General features: G+C 37.1%; 1 protein-coding gene and 1 long non-coding RNA gene across 4 annotated transcripts in view; one reads left to right on the forward strand and one right to left on the reverse strand.

Annotated features, from left to right (window-relative positions):
- The window catches only part of LOC134527743 (uncharacterized), a 60,239-nt gene extending 54,344 nt beyond the window's left edge, over positions 1-5,895 (forward strand). For both annotated transcript variants that reach the window (XR_010074261.1, XR_010074262.1), the window contains exon 5: positions 4,270-5,895. This is a non-coding gene — a long non-coding RNA (uncharacterized LOC134527743). The remainder of the gene's footprint in view (positions 1-4,269) is intronic.
- LOC134527742 (ATP-binding cassette sub-family D member 3) overlaps positions 1-20,504 on the reverse strand; it is a 141,639-nt gene that overhangs the window by 21,761 nt on the left and 99,374 nt on the right. Inside the window, exons 9-13 of one of the 2 annotated variants that reach the window (XM_063360669.1) lie at positions 19,993-20,062; positions 19,161-19,258; positions 10,937-11,162; positions 9,809-10,023; positions 7,487-7,588 (exon numbers count right to left, since the gene is read on the reverse strand). In XM_063360669.1, coding sequence (XP_063216739.1) covers positions 7,487-7,588; positions 9,809-10,023; positions 10,937-11,162; positions 19,161-19,258; positions 19,993-20,062 — 711 coding nt within the window. Of the gene's footprint in view, positions 1-7,309; positions 7,589-9,808; positions 10,024-10,936; positions 11,163-19,160; positions 19,259-19,992; positions 20,063-20,504 lie in introns of both variants that reach the window. The other variant, XM_063360668.1, reaches the window with a different exon arrangement.

Here is a 20,504-nt window from a genome sequence, read left to right on the forward strand (position 1 = left end):
GCCGAAACCCAACCCTGGTTGACTAATGAGAATGGTTGGAGGGTGGGAGCCGGGGAGGGGAGGGCTCTGCTTTGATTCTACAGACAATGCCCAGTAGTCCGTACGCGTACAGCAAGACTAGTAGTATTTGTTACCGTTACCGACCGAGGATTTTTGTGTCTGTGTATAAAGATTTCAATGCGAACGTGCACATGGTGGCTCTGTATACCTGTAACTGTAAGCATTAAAATTTTATTTATGTATTGAGTTTGTTGTAATCATTAACTTGGACAATCGTTTTCTGTTAGTCTGCTATGAAACCTGTCAAAAGAAAAGGAGCGTTATTGTCCTTTTTTGCGAAGGAATGTCCGACGAAGAAGCAAAAGGCTGTTACTGAACACATTCAAACAACTCAAACTGGCGCCAGAAACAACAATCAAGAAATGGTGGAAAATCTTGAGACGACGTCAACGTCAGGACCTTCAAGTAGTGCACAAGTGTACATACATAAAAAGGTTAATTTGCGGGAAATAACAGTTCAATCAACACCTAAAATTTGATCACACTTCTTTACCACAAACAAAAAATTATTATTATTTTTTTAAACTAGTATGAACACTCCTAAAGAATGCGTAAAAGTGCGAAGTGCGGACATTTTAGTGTTCCATATCACTAAGAGATACTGAATACTGATATTTTTATGGCTTTCTTCGTATCCTGTAATAAGTTTACGAATTTTCCGTAATGTAGCTCGCTTTAAATGCATGTTAAGGGACCTGCCTGCTACATAGAGCTATTTTCCGTTGCTGAGGTACGGAAACTTCAACAAGAATATTAAGACTATTACACTTTATTTAATAAGTATAATCCACGGAATTACTGTTTCAACTAGAGTCCCATTATAGCGAGATGTCACGGTTCCGGGTTTGATCCTCGCTATAACCGAATTGGACAAATTTTGGTCCCCAAACAATAAAAAATAACCGAAAATAGCATAAAAATTGTGTTTAAACCTGTATAATTGGAAAATAACAGGTTCTTTTAACGAAATCTTAATTTCTGTGAGCAGATGTGTGAATTCTCTTTAAAACGATACCCCATAAGTACGGATGCGATCACCGATTGCGTCAAAATAACCAGAATACCCTACCACGCCACGTAAGTATAGCATCTCAGCCCGCGGCCGACGCAGCATTGTCCTGCTATCTATCGTCGACGCGGGCTGTCTGCTAACGGCCATGTTGGTTCGGCATGTTGCTAACAGGTGGTGATAGTGTAGCGCGACGATTTAATTCCTTACAAAAAAGCAGGAGTGCGGCTGCGGCAACGCACGTACGCCTCAAACGTAATAGTCGCTGGAAAACTATACTTTTTTCATTTAAAGAAACCTGTCAACTTTTTTAAGAAAATTAATTTAGGATTAAACTCAAACCATCACCACCCCTTTCCCGGACAGATACCCCAACAACTGCCCGAAACAAAAGTTACAAGAAAACTGCCCTAGCGATTCGGAAATAAATACGGTAGTGCCTACTAGAGGTGTAAAAGTAACGAAAAAATGCGTACCCGTATTTATTCATTGCTATAACAATTAGTACTCGTTACTATCGTTACGTTACTCGTTACTTCTGATACCGCATAACATGCTATGTTATGTTGCAGCAACGAATCCAGTCGTATTGCGTACGCGTACAGTATGACGTCGCGTAAATAATAATATATAGAATATAAACAATTAACAATATTTGATAATTAATAGTGTTTGTTAACCAAGAAACAATTAAATCTCAGAGCGGCTTTTTAATATTATCTCTTTTAAGATAACAAAAAAAATGTGAAAATATGCGATTATAAAAACAAAAACATACATATTTCTAATTTGTAAAAAATACTTTCTTACGTTGTTTCTGTTCCAATTAGGGATGTGTGAAAGTGACTTCATCCACACGAAATGAAAGCGAAAGAAAATTTATCAAGTTTCGCGAAAGTGAAACGAAAATGAATTTTTCTATGAGATAAATATATTCTTAACGAAAGTTAATCGAAATTTTTTAACTAACAAAGAAAAAAAGTGCCCCAAAATTTGCTCTTCAGTAATAAATTCTATTACCTAAATCATTTTGGTGCCTTTTGATGTATATATAAATATTACTATTTAATATAATCAACATCCGCCCTAGACCACACAACACAGCCCCCTGTCACTCGTAAATTTCAAGAATCTATCCAGATCTTTCAGCGCACAGACTATTTCCTTTACAGTCGTAATGTCACAGTCTATGATAATATATTTATCACGTGCATGGTACTGATGAAAAAACACGTGACTACTGCGGAACGGCCACCATCTTGCACCATTGTCACACATGGCTAGCTCAGGAAGCTGTAGACCAGGCAAGGGACATGGTCAAAACGTAACAAATGGTTGCTGCCAAGTGCTCATTACACGCAGTGACTTGTTGACCTTTTTGTCTAATTGGCTGTATATTATGAGGATTTTATATGCCAGACAGAGTATGTAAAATTTAAATAAATCGACGACAATGTTTTTGTTTGGCCGTGCGCGAATAAAAGTAGGTACGTTCTTTGTTTGTGTATACGGTAAATACTAAATAGTGTACTAACAGTTCTGGAATGTATGTTTTACAAATAAAGTACCTACACTACTGTTTGAAAGTAAATGAATCAGGTAATTTTTCAAATATTGCATGATTTGGTTTTGTTTTGATACCTAGGCCTACTGTAATCACGTTTGAATTTTGTTAACTTTATCGGCCATGTTTGTTCAAATTATGATTTTACCGTATTTTCATTAACGTGAGTTTTTTTCATCACCACGTTAATTAATCTTAATGGAAATCTTTTTTCTAACTAATGTCTTTATATGATTTGCATATGTTATTAAGTTATTAGTAATAACTGCAAATCATATAAAGACATTACAGTAGAATCTCAGTGCTAAGTACTTACAGGGACCTCAAGTTTTTGTACTTAGTACTGAAACATACATACATATCTTTACAAAGAGAAAAAAATATATAAAAAATATAGCTACAGGAGAGCCGCAATGCCATATGTATTCGCAACTGTGACTTGCTTTTTCCCCTTGTCTAGTTATCTGAGTATATCCACTTTTTCCTTAAGCGAGAATTGCTTTCGTTTCTTTTTATCTCTAGGATCATTCATATTGTAGCACAAATACAATGCGGTGTTTAAATAACGTAACCTGAAAATAAATTCAACAATAACAATAAACAATCCCGGCACAGACATCAAACAGTATTTTTAGCGTAGCGTAACACTTTTGTCTAAATAATTAATACTTCTCTCAAACTTCCGTCTTTCGATGTATCGAATGGTGTTGTGTTGCTCACGTCGCATACTACGTACGGTATAATCTATGGTAGTGCGCGCAACTGTTTGTTAACTTTGTTTTGAGAATTTAGAGGTTAGAAAATACGTTGCGGTGGTATTTGTGTATCTTTGTTCTACAACATTAATCATTTAGCTGGAAATTTATTTACCAGTTTAAGTAAATTTTGATGTAGTAATGCCACGCTACTAGTAGAATTTTAACGTTATAGTGAAAATATGATACTTTAAACTGAAACCGTTTTGCATGGCAAAGATACGATTTTTGGCGGGGACTTAAAAAAAATACGTTAAAGTGAAATATACGTTATAATGAGGTACGTTATTGTACCGGTATTCTACTGTACATTTTTATTAAATTACGAGTTCTTTTTCAACTAGAACAAACGAACTTCGGTAAGCTATTGAACTTTCGTTTGGCTCGAAATATTTCGCTAAAAACGAACTTCGACAGATGAAATTCTTACCGAAATCGAAAATGAAAGTAGCAAAATTTCGGTTTCGGTATACCGAACATTCGCACAACCCTAGTTCCAATCTCAAACTTTGTCTACACATGGCACAGATAACTAACGGAAATTTGATAAAAGAAAGAAAGGATGGGATTCTATTTTTAAAGCCACGCACTTAGGTGGCGACTGCACGGCTGAAGAATGTGACAGGCGTCAACGGCAAAATGTCTAGTGGCGAGCGAGAGGGGTGGAGATAAAGCAGACAAATAACAAAAGCGCGCTTCAAGCGATCACGCCGTAAATTCCTCAAAAATACCTCGTTATAGCCGTGTTCTCGCTATTACCGTGCTCGCTATAACGAGATTCTACTGTAATACAGAAAAATACAATGACATTAGAAATAAACAAAAATTTATGCAGCATTTTTCTTCCACATATTTCAAGTAATTTGGATCTTATTTTTCAGGTTATCACAGAGCGGGACAGGTTAGAAATTCTGCAAAACCAATGGACACCAGATATTTCCTACTCGTTTCCTAAAGGGGAAAACGCAACCTCAAGTTCCAGCACAACTGGTTGAACAGATGGAAATGGTTGCTGTATTCTAAATTTACAGATGGCGCATACTGTAAGTACTGTGCTTGGTTTTGCTGTGGGAGTGGAGCAGGTAGGGGATACCAAGCTTTAGGCGTACTAGTCAAGAAGTCATTAGTAAGTAAGTAAGGCATTATCTGTGCGAGATAAACTGGACATTATTGAAAAGGTAGACTCCAACCCCACTGTCCCGCACGTGTTAGGCCCATTCTACAATGACACGTAAACGGAACAGACTGAAACAGAGACGAAAACGAAGGGCTGTTCCGTTCCGTCCGTTTCTCGTTCTACAATACACGGACCCGTAAGATATTTCTGAGCTCTTGTAATCAATTTTTGAGCTCAGGATTCAAGAGATTAAAACTAAACAAAACCCACGTGCACAATTCAATATTCATACACAACTCTTGTTTAGTTGTTACGGTACAAAAAAAAAGCCGTCAACTAATACGGACAACAACATTAGTCAAAACTAATACTTTTAGGAACATGAACGAGCAACTGTAGCTTGACAACTGCAGTGAAAAAATAACGTGCTTTTATTGGTCTAACGGAGTAACGTAAACGGAAGACCTCAGCACTGCCGAGCAGGTCTGTATGGGTCCATCTCCGTTTGCGTGCTATTGTAGAAGCTCTGTTCCGTGAGATCCGTCATAGTTTCCGTGATCCGTCTCCGTTTCCGTGTCATTGTAGAACGGGCCTTAATAGCAAAGGAACTGGGAATTGCAATATCCACATTAAGTACAATATTAAACAAGCTGAACAATCTTCTTTCTCAAGCTGCGAATACGTCACAGAGTATTAAACGCCTGAAAAAAGGAAAATACGCCGATGTCGAAGAACCATTAATAGAAAGTTTGTACATGTGTAGTGCATTAAAAATAATATCTGCATTTGTTCATAAAACTGTTGCTTTGACTATTTTCATTCGTTCTTTTCTTGGCTTAGGCCTATGTGTAGTTAAGATTTTGCTTTTGAGTATGTATTGCCAATATAAAACTTTTCCCAGATATAAAGTTTCCCCTCTATAGTGAACATATAAACTACTCCCTACAGATTAATTAATTATAACAGGGTTCTACTGTATGTAAATATAAGCTCATTTAAACACTATTTGGGAATACAGAAAAAAAAAAGTTTTTGATGTAAAACTGAACTGAAACTCAATTGACCAATTAAAACCAGAACAGCACAGCCCTAGTAATAACCTATCTTCTCATTTGTTTACACTTAAATGTTTTAGAAATTTTACAGGTTAGGCCAAGAAATAAATGTTATTGGTATGTGAAGACATGTTACATTGTGTTAAATGCACGTTTAGCCCCGCCCCTATGTTAGAAATGTACACATTGTGTAGGTTCTGCTCTGATTATCCAAATGATAAAGAGTTGGTGTACTGCTTTATTTTGTACCTACCACTTGTCTTAATGATTTCAACAGTAAGTTATTTTAGACTTTTGGTTTAATTTATGTTATAAAGATGATCTTACTTATATTATGTATATTTTTGAGATAGATTCTGAAACCCAAAACTGTTTTTACAAAATAAAAACCTGTAATTCTGAAAAGAACCCCCCCCCCCCCCAACTTGTTTCTAGAGGGGGAGGATAGAAACTTAAGATTTTTTTTCTTAATTTCCTGGCATGTTTTCCAATCATTCTGTAAGAAGACTTTGTAATACTTAAGTAGATTTATAAATTTATCAAATGGTTATGTTAGGTATACATTCATTATACATTCAAAATATTGTAAAATCATTAGGAATCAAAAAATTTACATGTAGCTAACAACCTCTAACAACCTCACCAATGAACAAGTGCTACGAAGAGGCATTTGATGTCATTAACATTTTTTAATTCTTGTACATTATTTCATTTTTGACCCTTGAGTCTTTTATTCGGGTTCGAGGGGTCCATTCGAAATCTTTAAGATTCGGATTTGAAATTTGAATCAAACAAAAATTTGGGATTTAACTTATCACTAGAAATGAAGACATACTTGAAAAATAAGGCTATAAAAGCAATTTTGTATTATTACTTAACCGTGGATACAAAGAAAATGAACTAACTTTTAGTGAGCGACTAACATTCAATTAGCCAGGCAAAATTTTGTATCACAAGTATTGGTCAGACTCTTTTCAAGTAGCAGATAAACTGTACAGTTAATCTAAGGAAAAATCTGCTACAAAACACAAATTTCAAAGGTTATAAAATGAGACATTCGTAGAAATAGTCATAGATAAAATAAAGGCATGAAAGTACAATAATCCGAAAAGGGGATGAAGCTAAGACTAAAGGGATAGAGATACAAGATACGTGAGATCATCTCTGATTTTTTGTTTTCACGCCGTACACTTTTTTTTTTATCATTCATTATTGAAAATTCACCTTGGTTACGGCAGAAAATACGTAACAGATTTTCGAAGTGTAACAACTGAAAATGTCTTTTAAGATTTAGTCATTATTCGAAATAACTTCAAAGTGCTAAATCATACAACTTTAAACTATGCCAGCTGTGTCTGCCACAGCAGCTGTGTTGGGAAACAGTATGTTCAGCACTGGGGCCAAGTACGGTATAAAAGAATTGGTTTCTTTTTATTATATAGATTCTAAAATTTCAAAAAGACAGTAAATGAATTACAAACTCAATGTATCATCAACAAAGAGGACATTAGAGATGATATGAGATGAGAGTGGAACAGAATGAACCCACTGCTCATGGCAATGTCTGCCATGTTTACCACTTAAGAAAAATTTTGGTGTGACCTCACCAGGAATCAAATCCGGCTGGTCTTGGCGGTGGGTTGGGGGGAGGGGTGTGTGGCAAGTGACCTAATCAACTGACCGCCATGGCGATGGGTAGTAAATGGCATGCCAGCATTGCATGGTTATGGGATGTCAGGCTGGACTGACCGCGATGCGCTGCTTCTCGCCGCCAGACAGCACGTCGATCCAGTCCTCGACAGCGTCCCAGCCCTGGTCGCGGCCTGTCAGCAGGTACGTCAACTTGGTGCGCTCCAGGTGCTCGGCCAACTGGGCGTCTGTCTGGCCGCGACGAAGCATCTCCTCCCGTGAGTGCGGGTAGATCACCTGGTCCCGCAGCGTCCCCAGCGTCATGTACGGCCGCTGTGGGATGTAGAACAGCTTGCCCCGCGGCGGCTTGGTCAGCGTGCCACCGAACATTGGCCACAGCTGCGCACATCACACACCGTCACAGCCCCTTGCTCGAGTTCACAACACAGCTTTCCATAGTGAACTGAGGCATTCTTATTTATTATTTCTTAATCCTCTGAATCAATTCAAAATCATTCAAGATCCATCAAAGTTAATACTTCATGTAAGATAAGTCACACTTCACCAGATTCTAGCTGAAGTTAAAACTTACACTCTGTTCAAGATAACTTAAGACTTTTTGATATGTCCTTCAGCAAACATTCAGACTGCAACAGCTGAATATTATGATGTAATAAACAACACAAACACAAAGTCATCTAGCACCACGGTAGCTCATCACATGTAAATAATTATTTTGTTAATTTAACTGACATAGTCTAAATATTCCTTGCAGCAACTGTCAAAAAAAATTATCTCTTTATCCAGGGTTCTCACTCAAAACTGATTAAAAAAATCCTGGCTTTTCCAGACTATAAACTGTACATTCCTGACTCCAACAGATAACAACACTTGTCTGATAAAATCAACCGAACAAAACCGAGGGTAGCAGGCCACAGAACTAAGGAAAATTGAAAATGAATATGAAAGTGTTTCTGCAGCAAAAAATTGGTTCTGTGATGAGATCTTAAGACTTTTATTAGAAAAAAAAGGATTTATTCAGGAGTGGAATAGCAACTCCAAAAACCAGATGCACCTAAGACACAAGTTTTTTTTATTATTACTAAAATATATCTTCAAATGAAATTCCTGACTTTGTACGTACAGTAGAACCCCGATTTAACGAAGTGCTATGGTTACAGAAAATGTTTACTCTAAATCAATGCCCTGCACTCATAATCGCGTCCCTACGTTTCCATATCGTAGACAGGGTCGACACTGATATCTTGTGCTTTGTCAACTTTCCATCTTAAACATTTTTTATTTTGCTCGTACGGCCCCCGGTTCGTGCGTACACCTCAGTCGTACGTACAGATTTTCAGAAACCGTGAAATATTAGGCAAAAAAAAAAAATTAAAAGTTTAAGAAATACGTTAAAGTTCATTAAAATACAGTTGCAACCTGCAGCGTTCATAACAAATACCAGCTACATACACATTGCGTCACAGTAAAAAAAAATGGCCGCAAATTGATGGAAATTTACCGTCCATAGCGCGCTGTACGCGGAGAAACGTAATTAATTGTACTCGGTCAGCTGTTGTTACGACGCGGCGTAGCCGCCGGCTGGCTCTCTCTGTTCGCTGAGCTGCGCATGCGCAGTATAGCTCACTCAATGCTCTGCCCAAACTCGTGACCTTCCATCAGCAGCCAGCCAATAGACGCGAGCTTAGCGGAAAAAAATAAAAGCTCTACCGCTCGTGTCCCAGTTTTGTCCAGTTCTAATACCAGTAACATAAACGAATCGTCAAAAAAACGTAACAAAGCCGATATCCAAAAACAGTAAATAAAGTCATGTACCAATAAAAAAGCTAAGCAGGTCGTCAACAGGCAGTGTAGTCAATTAATCACAATCTGTAGTCAAAATCCAAGAAGAAAAGCAAAAAATCGAAGTCAGAATAGCACTTATAAAAAATGTATTCCAAAAACTAAACACCACGCACAAAGCTCTTACTGAGAATAATGATAAGGCGTATTGGTGTGACGTGGTCACAAGTTGAAAAAACCTGGAGGATGGGAAAGGGAATATTTGGAAACGTGTGATTATTGGCTAGCACTGTTACTATGCGGGCGTGATTGGAAGATAACGTGGTGAGTCAAGCCAGTGATAAGGGAGGGAGAGGGGGAGGGGGATGCGGACAAAGAAACCCTTCATGACGTCATGTGTCGCGGACAGTCTATCTATCCGTGTCGCGGACAGTCTATCTATCCAGGCGCGTGCAATGGCATGCACCTACGCAATTCAGTTACAGCGCCTGGAGTTTTTAAGCAATTTGAACAATTTTTTTTATATAGTACCTCCATTCTATTATTGACACCACAGAGTGTATTTTTTAATAAGTTTCCGTTACAATTTACTTTCATTTTTTGGAAATCTATATTATTATTTTAATAAATTTGTGTTTTTTTTGATGGTTCCTGAAAACCTTTACGTTAAATCGCTGTTTTCGTTAAATCCGTGTTCGCAAAATCGGGGTTCTACTGTATTGCTCATTCTGACCATGAAATCTCTGTTATCGTTAACAGAGTACGATAAAGTTCTACGAACTAGAAAGCACCAAATATGCAAGACGGAGGCATCACCTCGCCCAGGACCCGGAAGAGAGAGCTCTTGCCGCAGCCGTTGGGGCCGCACACTAGCACGTTCACGCCCGACTGCACCTCGAACGACAGCTCCTCGACCAGCATGTCACCGTTGGGAGTGACCAGCGGCACCCGGTCAAAGCGGATCACGTTGTCCTGGTACACGATCCGGCCCGAGCCGGGCACCAACGGCGTGGAGCGCTGCTTCTGCACCACTGCGGGCACAGTGCAGTCACGGTAACGGGAAAGTTCACAACATTTCAAGGAACACATGTACTGCATTGTTTTACACCTCGTCGACAGCGAAGTTAGTATAGATGGTAACAAACGACAACACAGAACAGGAAAAAGTTCCCACTCTCTCACATCACTCATTACTCTCTGAGTTATCCCCATAACATACCAAATTTTTTTCATAGTCTCATTGGTCTATCTGGCGAACTAACTACAATACAATTTGCTATCAAAACACACTATAAAAAAAATACATAAATCACTATAAAATGATGGACACAATACACAGTTTAAACTGTTATAATTTTCATAAACACTATGTAACCAACACTGCCAGTCACAAAAGCTAAAAACCAATCTGTTTTTCAAATTTCAAAATAATACATTAACAGTTATTGACTGCAATCAAGCTAAAGAATTATAGATATTTGACTGTACTTCAAATTTATATACAGTTGCTTGTATCCCTTATGTTTAATTAATGCGGATTACTAACAGCACTTTAAGTTATGATTAAAATAGATGCTGTTTTAAGACATTAAGATACTGTACAGTATGAAAAATTACTGATATTGTTTTGTACTACAATATTTACAATTTCTCTGTGTTTTCTAGGTTTTGAAGATTCCTTTCCAATACCCTTATTTTCCTTGTTTGTGGAAACCCTGAGGAATAATAGAAGGGAAGCCATGAAGGCCTATAGAAGGAGCTATTCCAGCACTTGCGTGGAGTGATGTCGGGGAAGCCATGGAGTGAGGTGGAAAAACAACAGAGTCTGGTATTATTTGTAATAAATTCTTATGGTGTAAGATTATCAATATTATTTTTTTAATTGAGTATGTGGTTATGGATTGACAATAAGTGTTGAGACTGCCTAAATGCATTGTGACTCACCTCCAGAGGCATCCTTAAGCCCTTGCTCGGTGAGCACCGACGAGACGGAGCCGTTGGTGACCATGGTGCGCTCGTACAGGCCCTGGTTCAGGTCGGAGAGCACCTTTATGAGCTCGGTGACGCGTGCGGTGAAGCCTGCCAGCCGCGTCATGTCACGGCCCGACAGCACCAGCCGGCCGATGGCCTCCGCTAGCTTCACCAGCATGCGGCCCGATGTGTAGTAGTGCTGCGCGGGACAGACGTACAGGCCACGTGTCATGCCGACATTCGCACCTTCACCCCCACGCAGGCAATATGAGCTCTGGCATGTGGCAGCATTTATCCAAAAACCATCCTCACATACAACACTTGAAAAGACATTAATCAAACAGGCGAAGTGCAAGTAATACCAGATGTATCGTACAATACGCAAACATTTCCTCATAACTGGCCAACTATAGAAGTTTTTCAGTAAGAGCCAAACTCAAACTTATTAATGTGTCCTACAATATACAAAAAGTTGTCTCATTCTTTTTAACAAACTGTATCACAAAACACCAAATTCATAAACAACATATTTCTAAAAAATGGGACCAAAACATTTGAACGTATTAGATGGAAAATTAAATTGTGCAGGCCGTCTTAAATGAGTTTCATTGTATTTCATAACACAGCATAAACCACTCTTTAGTGCTTCACTGATTGAGTTCTGAGCATATATTGTATGGTGATTTGTGTTTGTTTAAATGTGTTCTATCATCTGAATTTTGAAACAATCTGAACGATAATTCGAATGCCACCCAAACAAGCTGTAATCTCCCAGTTGGCTGGCTCTACATACAGGCAGGACATGCTTCACACTAAAAAGTAACTTCACGTACACTACGAAGTTTAAACGATAAGCTGGCAGGAAACGTCTGCAACACATATGGTTGTCGACTGTTTTTGGGTGCATGTCACCAGGTTTAAAATGTTTGGCCTCAGCCAGTTACAGAAGAGTTACTTCACATTAAATCACCTCACCTACAATAATTTGGCATAAAAATCATTTCACCTAATGTCACTTGGTCCAAAATTACCTTAGAAAAAGAATTAAATAGTACATTTGTAAGAATATTTGCAGCCAATTTTTTTTCATAAGAGAATAATTTAGTACTAGTTATAGTTCTATTAAAAGTTGTGCTTTCACATAAACTTATGTATGTCAACCAAACTTTCTATGCCTGTGTTTCTTTGTAGTACATTCAATGCTCTTTAATCCCGCGTTATTACGTTTCCAGACATCCAGTAATCCAGTGATAATCGAGTTGTTCGTGTTTTGATTTTTACGGGTGGGTTTCGGCATTTGTTACAATTTGCTAAAGCTATAACTCTGCGAATTCATAAATTTGTCTAAAATATTTAATGATTTTTTTTAAAGAAGAGATCTGAATCAGAAACATAACATTGTAGCATTGCAGACTCCCCCTCCCCCTTCTCAAGCTTTGCAAAGATAATTATGCCATTATAATTTCCAGGAAGACACCATTATCAGCTGATTGTATGGTCCAAGGTCGTACTGACCTAGTTTTTCTAAATTGTATTTTATCATTCTTTACATTCTTATAATTAATTTTGATATGTACTTGGTTGTTTTATTCAGAAAAGCAGTTTGACAGGGTTTTTATTGGTTGTCATTTTGTTTGCTAGGTTATTTTTAGTGTAAATGATAAGCTGTATTTTACTAATTTAAGATATAATTTTTATGCCGGTATTTTACGGTTGGATTTATTTGAAACCTATGAGTATGTTTCTCGAACATTGTGTATTGTGTCGGTAAAAGAAAGGAAGAGAGAGAGCTGCACAATTCGGTGGCTACAATTTTTTCGACTTTTTTTTTTTTTTCAGTACAGAGACTTTCTGGTGCATTTTATATGCAATTCTTATGATGGGAAAATGAACAGATCCTTTCCCAAGAGAGCCAGTATTTTATCACATATTTTCAAGAGCCAATACGAGAGACATAATAATTCACGTTTTATTTTTTGTAGGAAACGTTTTGTTGCGAGGGTTATGAAATTTGTATATTGTTGTATTTTTGTACTGTGTTGTACTGCGATTGGTTGTTGAGGTCACTTAACTGCTTGTTTTCTGCGTGTTGGTGGGCAGTCATGTAGCCTCTCTGTGTCTAGTTGTTCATGTACTGTGCTGAAAGGATAGTGTAAAGGACATGTAAATTTATGTCGTAAGAATAATATATTTCAAAAGTTTCAAGGGCTTTTATTTCAATTCAACTAGTAACAGTCTTCGAATAATACAATATAATCATCAACAGTACTTCACACCTAGCAATCTGCAATGTCAGATGTGATAGTCCTCAAGTGTTTATTTATGTGCAAGGAACAATCGTCATCTTAGCCGGGCAGAATTGTGACTTGTCACATTGTGATATCAGAGGCTTTATGAAACAGTAATGCTAGTGCTTATTATTTTTGCCATAGAGCAACTTATTATTAAGCTGGGCTGATACTGATTTCCGATCAATTAATGGACTGATTTTTTTGTCTTACCGATCATCATGCTCGCTGATATTTTACACTGATCAGCTACCTAATTTTGCCCTCAGAAGGGTCACCCCTGCTATGGGTTGCATTTATAGTTTTGGACAAAAAATTCTAATATTTTCACCCTAAGAGTGGCCCTCGAATATGAGTTGCTCCATATATCTGTCTTATGTAGAGAGACACAAATACAAGTGAAGTCTTTTTGTTCTGCATCTCTGTTTATTGGCGCAAAGAAATATAGCACTGGTCATTTTTTGTTTGTTTTCTGCCTTACTTAACACCTTGGGAGGGGGTGAAACAGTGTCCACTTCTTTTCCCCCTCCAAAACGTATGGCCCATCCTCTCTGTCCCAAACAAAAAGACAAAAAATACTAATTTTATTCCTGTCTATTGTACATAACTTTTTTATATGTTCCTTTCACTTAAGAGAGGAAAATGGCAAGTTAGTCTTTATTGTCAGTTGCTTCTATAAAAACTACCACACATGTTACTTAACTTGTGCTAGAGGGAGAATATGGAGTATGACGAAAAAGGAGGGGGGGGGGGGGGGAAGACACCTGTAGTTTTGTCATGGAATGTTACAGTTGAAAGCATGAGAAATCTCACGAAAAAACAATAATGTTTGGACAACGTTGCATCATAAAATGTTGCAGTAGACATGTAATGATTGTGGCGATTGTGTACGGTGCTAGCCCACAGACATTACAGCATTGAGAGAGGGTGGGGGTACCATCAAAACTGCTACATGGTCTCTCTCTCTCTCTCTCTCACACACACACACACACACACACACACACACACACACACACACACACACACACACACACACACACACACACACACACACACACACACACACACACACACACACACACACACACACACACACACACACACACACACACACACACACACACACACACACACACACACACACACACACACACACACACACACACACACACACACACACACACACACACACACACACACACACACACACACACACACACACACACACACACACACACACACACACACACACACACACACACACACACACACACACACACACACACACACACACACACACACACACACACACACACACACACACACACACACACACACACACACACACACACACACACACACACACACACACACACACACACACACACACACACACACACACACACACACACACACACACACACACACACACACACACACACACACACACACACACTAACTACTAACTCTGGCTGGTTCATTTTTAGATTTTCCCCTCCTGCAGCCAGCCACTGTGACTTACTGGCATCGGCCGGGCTGACCTGCCAATGGCCGGCAGGCGGCAGACGTAGCATAACTGCACACTTCAGCGTAGGTACTTTTCACACACTTCTGAGCTATTTTAACTAAATTTATACCTACTCATGATGTTATATTTCTTACACCAACAAAGGCTAGTTATTTAAGTACATAATCAACCACATGTTTTTAAACTAAAGTAAAAATTAACATTTACCATTATTCCATGCATAATCAGCTATAAAAAATTACTATTAGCTGCTGAAATTTCAAATCATTACACTGTTTATAAAAGATTTTTCTATTACATTTTGGTGCCTATTTTTCTAATGCTACAGTTTTATTCTTCTTTCAGTATATTTGTGTAAATATTTTCTCTTTACATATCTTCGATTCCAGTAAAATATACACTGCTGAGTTTGTGTGTCAACAGAGTGACAAACCACCTAGTAATGTAAATATTAAAATGAAAAATTTTAATTTTGTACCAATTTAACTGTGTTTTCATTTTATTCTTCTAATCACTATTACCAAATTAATCTGATAAAATGTTAGTTTGCAGTGCTCATTATTTCCAAAAAAAGAATGAAGGCAAGTAATCAATATTCTTCATGCTGTTTTACTGTTTTATGAAAGGATGATCGGTATTGGTTGGCCAGATTGGCAGCGGGCCATCAGTATCGGCATGATCTGCAAATTCCCTGATCAGCCAACTCTTCCTATTATATAACTTGTTTTAAAAATCGAAGACTGTGTATTATTATTGTTTGTAATTCCAGTTAAATTACAATACACAAACCTGTAGTAAATTTTCCCTTACTTTTCCCTGAATTTCCATGATCAATAGTTGAAATTTCCTTTATTAATTTACCTACGTTAAACATTTCTGGGAAAAATAATAAATAAATAAAAAAAAACATCAGCCTCCACCATCCCCATAACTGGTCTAGTTCTCTACTTTCTTTATTCAAACAGAAACTTGCATATACCTTTTAATAGTGTGTATGACCTTGCACTAAAATATCATTTGAACATAAAATGCTTTCACAGTCCCTTCTTGCTGAATGCCAGTATGGCAGCGGACAGCCATGTCACTTACCAGCGGCGGCCAGGTAGCCGCCTTAAACAGGCTGCAGACGCAGCGTAATGGCACAGTTCATAATGCTTTACACACAATACTGAGATATTTCAATTACACAATTTAAACCTACTCTAAAATATTTAATAAAAACCAACACAGGCTAGTTATTTAAGCACATATTCAATCACACAGTGAAATATTTATTTATTTATTTTTTACCTAAAATGAAAAACTACCATAAGTAGAGGTACGTTAAAAGAGCATTTACAAACACCTTTCATAGCATTTATTTTGTGGTCTGTAGCATTTTGTAGCATTTATAAAATTAAGAAAATAGCATTTTGTAACACACATACATTGAGAAAATTAGCATTTTGCAGCATCTATAAAATTAAGATATAAACATGTTATACTATTTATAGCTTGAAAAAAAAAATAGTTTTTAAAATATACATTTTTTCCTGTGTACTGTCAGACAACAGTTTACCCATACCTATATGTCCACTCACCTTCTTTACAGTACTACACCCACAATGTAAATATTATTAATCCTACTGGTTGAACTTTAACAAGTCTCCCAAGTTATTTTCTGTCAGTTTCATCCTCCTGTCGGTAAGCACAAGATTGTAGCTACTGAAAAACCTTTCAGCATCTACGCTGTTGACTGGTAACCAAAGAGATTTGATAGCTGCACAGTAAAATTCTTCAAAGTTTGGTTGCATTGCCAACAAAAACTGAAGAACATCAACTTTGGATCCTTCTTTAAGCTGTTTCACCAACTGCTCATGGAAATATAGGTAGCCTTCCATAAATTTCAAATCCACAGATTTGCATGCAGGCAGTATTGATCTGTTTGCATGAACAGATGTTTCATTCACCTGCACTACTTGTCCTGCAACAGCTGGGTTGAAGAGTTTGCCTGATGCCCTGTATAGATTGTTGGCTTCACATGGACCCATGTGCAGTACAAGCTTCATGTGCGCTTTTATACAGGCATTTTTCAGGTTTTCAGTCATTTTTGCCTTCATCACTGTGTTGTTGCAACGAGACAAAAATGCTGCAGTTTTTTCTGGGAAGAATCCTTTTGCTTGTCTTTCAAGGTGGTCCCAGATGATATGACCACAAGGGTACTCAGAGCCTTCAAAAATAGTAATCAGTGTCATCAGAGGTTGACAGATTTCAGAAACGAATGTGATCTGTGTCTTTACCTGCATTTCCAGTTATGGGGTTTGGAGTGTTTCTCATACCAACAGACTACTTGCATTTTTATCTTCATACTGAGAAAGAAATTTTGTAAGAGGATCTAGGTACTTGTCAAGATAGACAACACTCTTAAACCACGAATTCCATCTTGTGATGACTGGTTTTGGAAACAACACAGGAGGTAATTCAGGGTATTCTGACATCAGAAAGTTAATATGTATACAAATTTTTTATCTTTCTGCCATGAAGAAAGGACATTTTCAGGTTAACAATAAGCCTGTTAAGTTCTGGCAGTTCTGTCATAAAGACATCTCCAATAAGACTAATCTTGTGGGCCCAACATTTAAAATGTATCAAATGGTCTCCAACAAGAACTTTCAGAGCAGAGAAGCAGGTATTCATATACCGAGCTGAATCTGACACCAGACCAACAATGTGCTCATATGAAATGCCATATTTCTGAACAGTATCTACTATGGCTTGACTACATGTTGTCCTTGTAGCTGTATCAAGAAAAAAGCAACTGGCAAGAGCAACCTTTTGTTTTGCTGTACTGCTTACAGTTCTAAACAATACTGCAAAAACACATCGTCCTTGAATGTCAGTCGTTTCATCAGCAACTATTAAAATGTCTTCTTCAAATTCATTACAAAGTCTCTCGCTCTCATCTTCGCCACACTTCTCTACATAAACTCGTCTCAACTTGTCGCCCGCTGGCAAGTCACCAGATCCCTTAACATATTTTGACAAGTATTCACGCACTGCTGGATTATCTGATTTATGTAGTGGTATGTTTACCTGAAGGAATGTCTTCACAGTATCCATGACAAATTCTGATTTTTCCTGCTTGGCTTTCTTTGCATTTTCATTTATTTCAAACAAACTGGCTTGTTGCTTGCTGGACTGAGGGTCACTTTCAACAGATTTTTTTTTGCTTTTATGCCCACCTGACTGACAGTGCTTGTCCAAGTTATCTTTCTTCTCCCATTCCAACCTTATATTACATATCCCACAAATTAAAATTCCCGATTCACTTACATAAAATTTTTCTTCTTTGTAGTCTCTCCCACTGTCTTTAATAGTTATTTTGGGTCGCCCCATATCTAGAGAAAATTATACCTACTTCCGCCAACGCACAAAAAAAAATGCAACAAAATGAACACAATGCACCGACTAGACAAATGTCACAACATTTGTACACACAAAACTATGGTGATCTGATCTGAAAGCAGCCAAAACAGTGTGTGCACAGCTAAATTAAAAATGCATGAGACAATAAACGCCTCGAAACGGACAGTGTGAGCGCGCCGACCGTAAGCTGAGGCTCGCGCACGTACATGTAGTTTGAATTTCCAACGCCAGATCAACGCGGCAGCACTTCAGATGTGCTGCGATCTGTTGATATTCGAACTACATCTACGTAGGAAGTTGATTAGTCAAATCACAGCTTTCGTTCGCGGCGAGCAGCGAGCTTGTGCCGTGCCTTGTTTATTGTGTTGTAATTTCTTGTTAGTAAACAACCCTCGGAAGCAAAAAATAGCAAAATCGAAAGATGTTTCCTCTTGATTACAGCTGATTAGATAATGTTGCAAGCTAAATAGTTTTCAAACAAATAAGATTGATATATTGTGTTCGCACTATGTTAGCGGGCATGGACGGGATTTTTTTTACTATACATTCGACAGTAAACGTGAATGCGCGACCAAAATTATACGACTGTGTTTGCCGAACCCTGAATAACGTATGTATTTGCCATTAAAAGATTAATGGTCTACTTAATATGTTCAAGTTTTATTCTGAACATAATATTTTGTGCTGAAGTGAATATTCTCAAAGGTGGTTATTTGTTGTGTAGGGCCAATCAGCAATTCTTTTAATGATCTTCCAAGTTTTGTAAATCATCGCATATATTTCGCAAAAACCCGGAAATTTCGCATCTATTTCGAATTTATCGCAATTGCAATTTTAACGTACCATTACCCATAAGGGTCACATTACATTATACCAAACAAAAAGTCGGCATAAAACATGCAACTCATACGCGAATAAATACAGTAATCATTTATGATTTCTCTCTAATAAACTGAGTCAATGTCAGATAACTCACCCTAAACCTTTCCTCTTGAGTACAGCCAGTTAATAATGGGTGGTTTTTGTCGAAGAATGGCAAACTAACCGAGTAATAACCAACAACCGTAGCAATATCTGAAAAGAAAAAAAAAATTCACCTTCAAAGATTTATCCATTTACATACAAGGTACAAGTACATGTGCATAAAAAATTAACACGTAATCTGTAAATTTTATAGTTATAAATGTTTTTAAAACAGAGAAAAAAAATACCCCCAAAAATAATCTTTTAAAATAAAAACATGTTTTTTATATACTGAACAGTTTGTTAAGTAAAATAAAGCTTGAAATGTGTTATTAAAACTGTTCATCAACTAGAACAAAAATTTTATTTTCATAAAATTTTTAAATAGTTGCTGTTATGAGTTTTTCTGCACTCTTGAAGAAATTATGCTTTTTTACTTATAAAAACAAAAACAAAATTATGCCTAAATGTTTGTAACAAATTTCAATATAATTTTCATTTGGCTTTATGTAATTTAAGAAAAGACACTAACATAAGTCAAATGATTAATAACTGACAAATAACTTATCCTCTTGAATTCAGGGGGAACACTATCAATTATGCTAAGCTATAACTTATATGTAGTAGTTATAATGCTCAAATGTATGTAATCTTGCATTTACTAATGTTCAATAATTTCAATTGCTTATGTTCGGTTTGACAAAAAATTTATTAAAAAGCTAGAGCTTGGCTGGAGTTGTTTTTTAAAAGCTCGGCTCAACTCCAGTGTCAAAATTGGGGGCTTGCCTATCTCTAAAAAGTTTTGTTTCACAACAATATTTTATTGATGAAATTATTGTACGTACATTTGGCGACAATGTTGTCAACAACACCCATCAGAACGCGGAACTCCAAGAACTTCCTCATGTGGTTCGTCTGCAGGGAACACAAAAGAAACCCGGTCAAAACACTATAACAAAAATTTTTTGCACACTGCAGAAAAAGGTGTCCGGATGTATAACTTAACAGGTGAACCAATTTCCAAGAGTTTTCAAAACATTTTAATATTTTCTTTCAATTTTTTTTTTACTTCACAGGGTCATTTGTTAAATTTAATAAGCAAAATTAATTACTATACAAAAAATATCTACTATTGGTAGGAATGTAATGATTTTTGTATTAAAGACCTGAAAACTTTTCAGAGATAATTTTTACATGATTAAAATTTACAGTAGCCAACAATTTATATTTAAGAAGTGACTATAAGCTGGAGTGAGGCGTTAAAATAACAAAATAGCAAAAGGCTGTTGAAGATTAAAGTTCCTTGACTTACAGCAAAATTAAGTTTTATTTTGGGACCTTTTTTGTGATGTGTATA

The sequence above is a fragment of the Bacillus rossius genome, chromosome 1 (assembly GCF_032445375.1).
Source record: "Bacillus rossius redtenbacheri isolate Brsri chromosome 1, Brsri_v3, whole genome shotgun sequence".
Taxonomy (NCBI): domain Eukaryota; kingdom Metazoa; phylum Arthropoda; class Insecta; order Phasmatodea; family Bacillidae; genus Bacillus; species Bacillus rossius.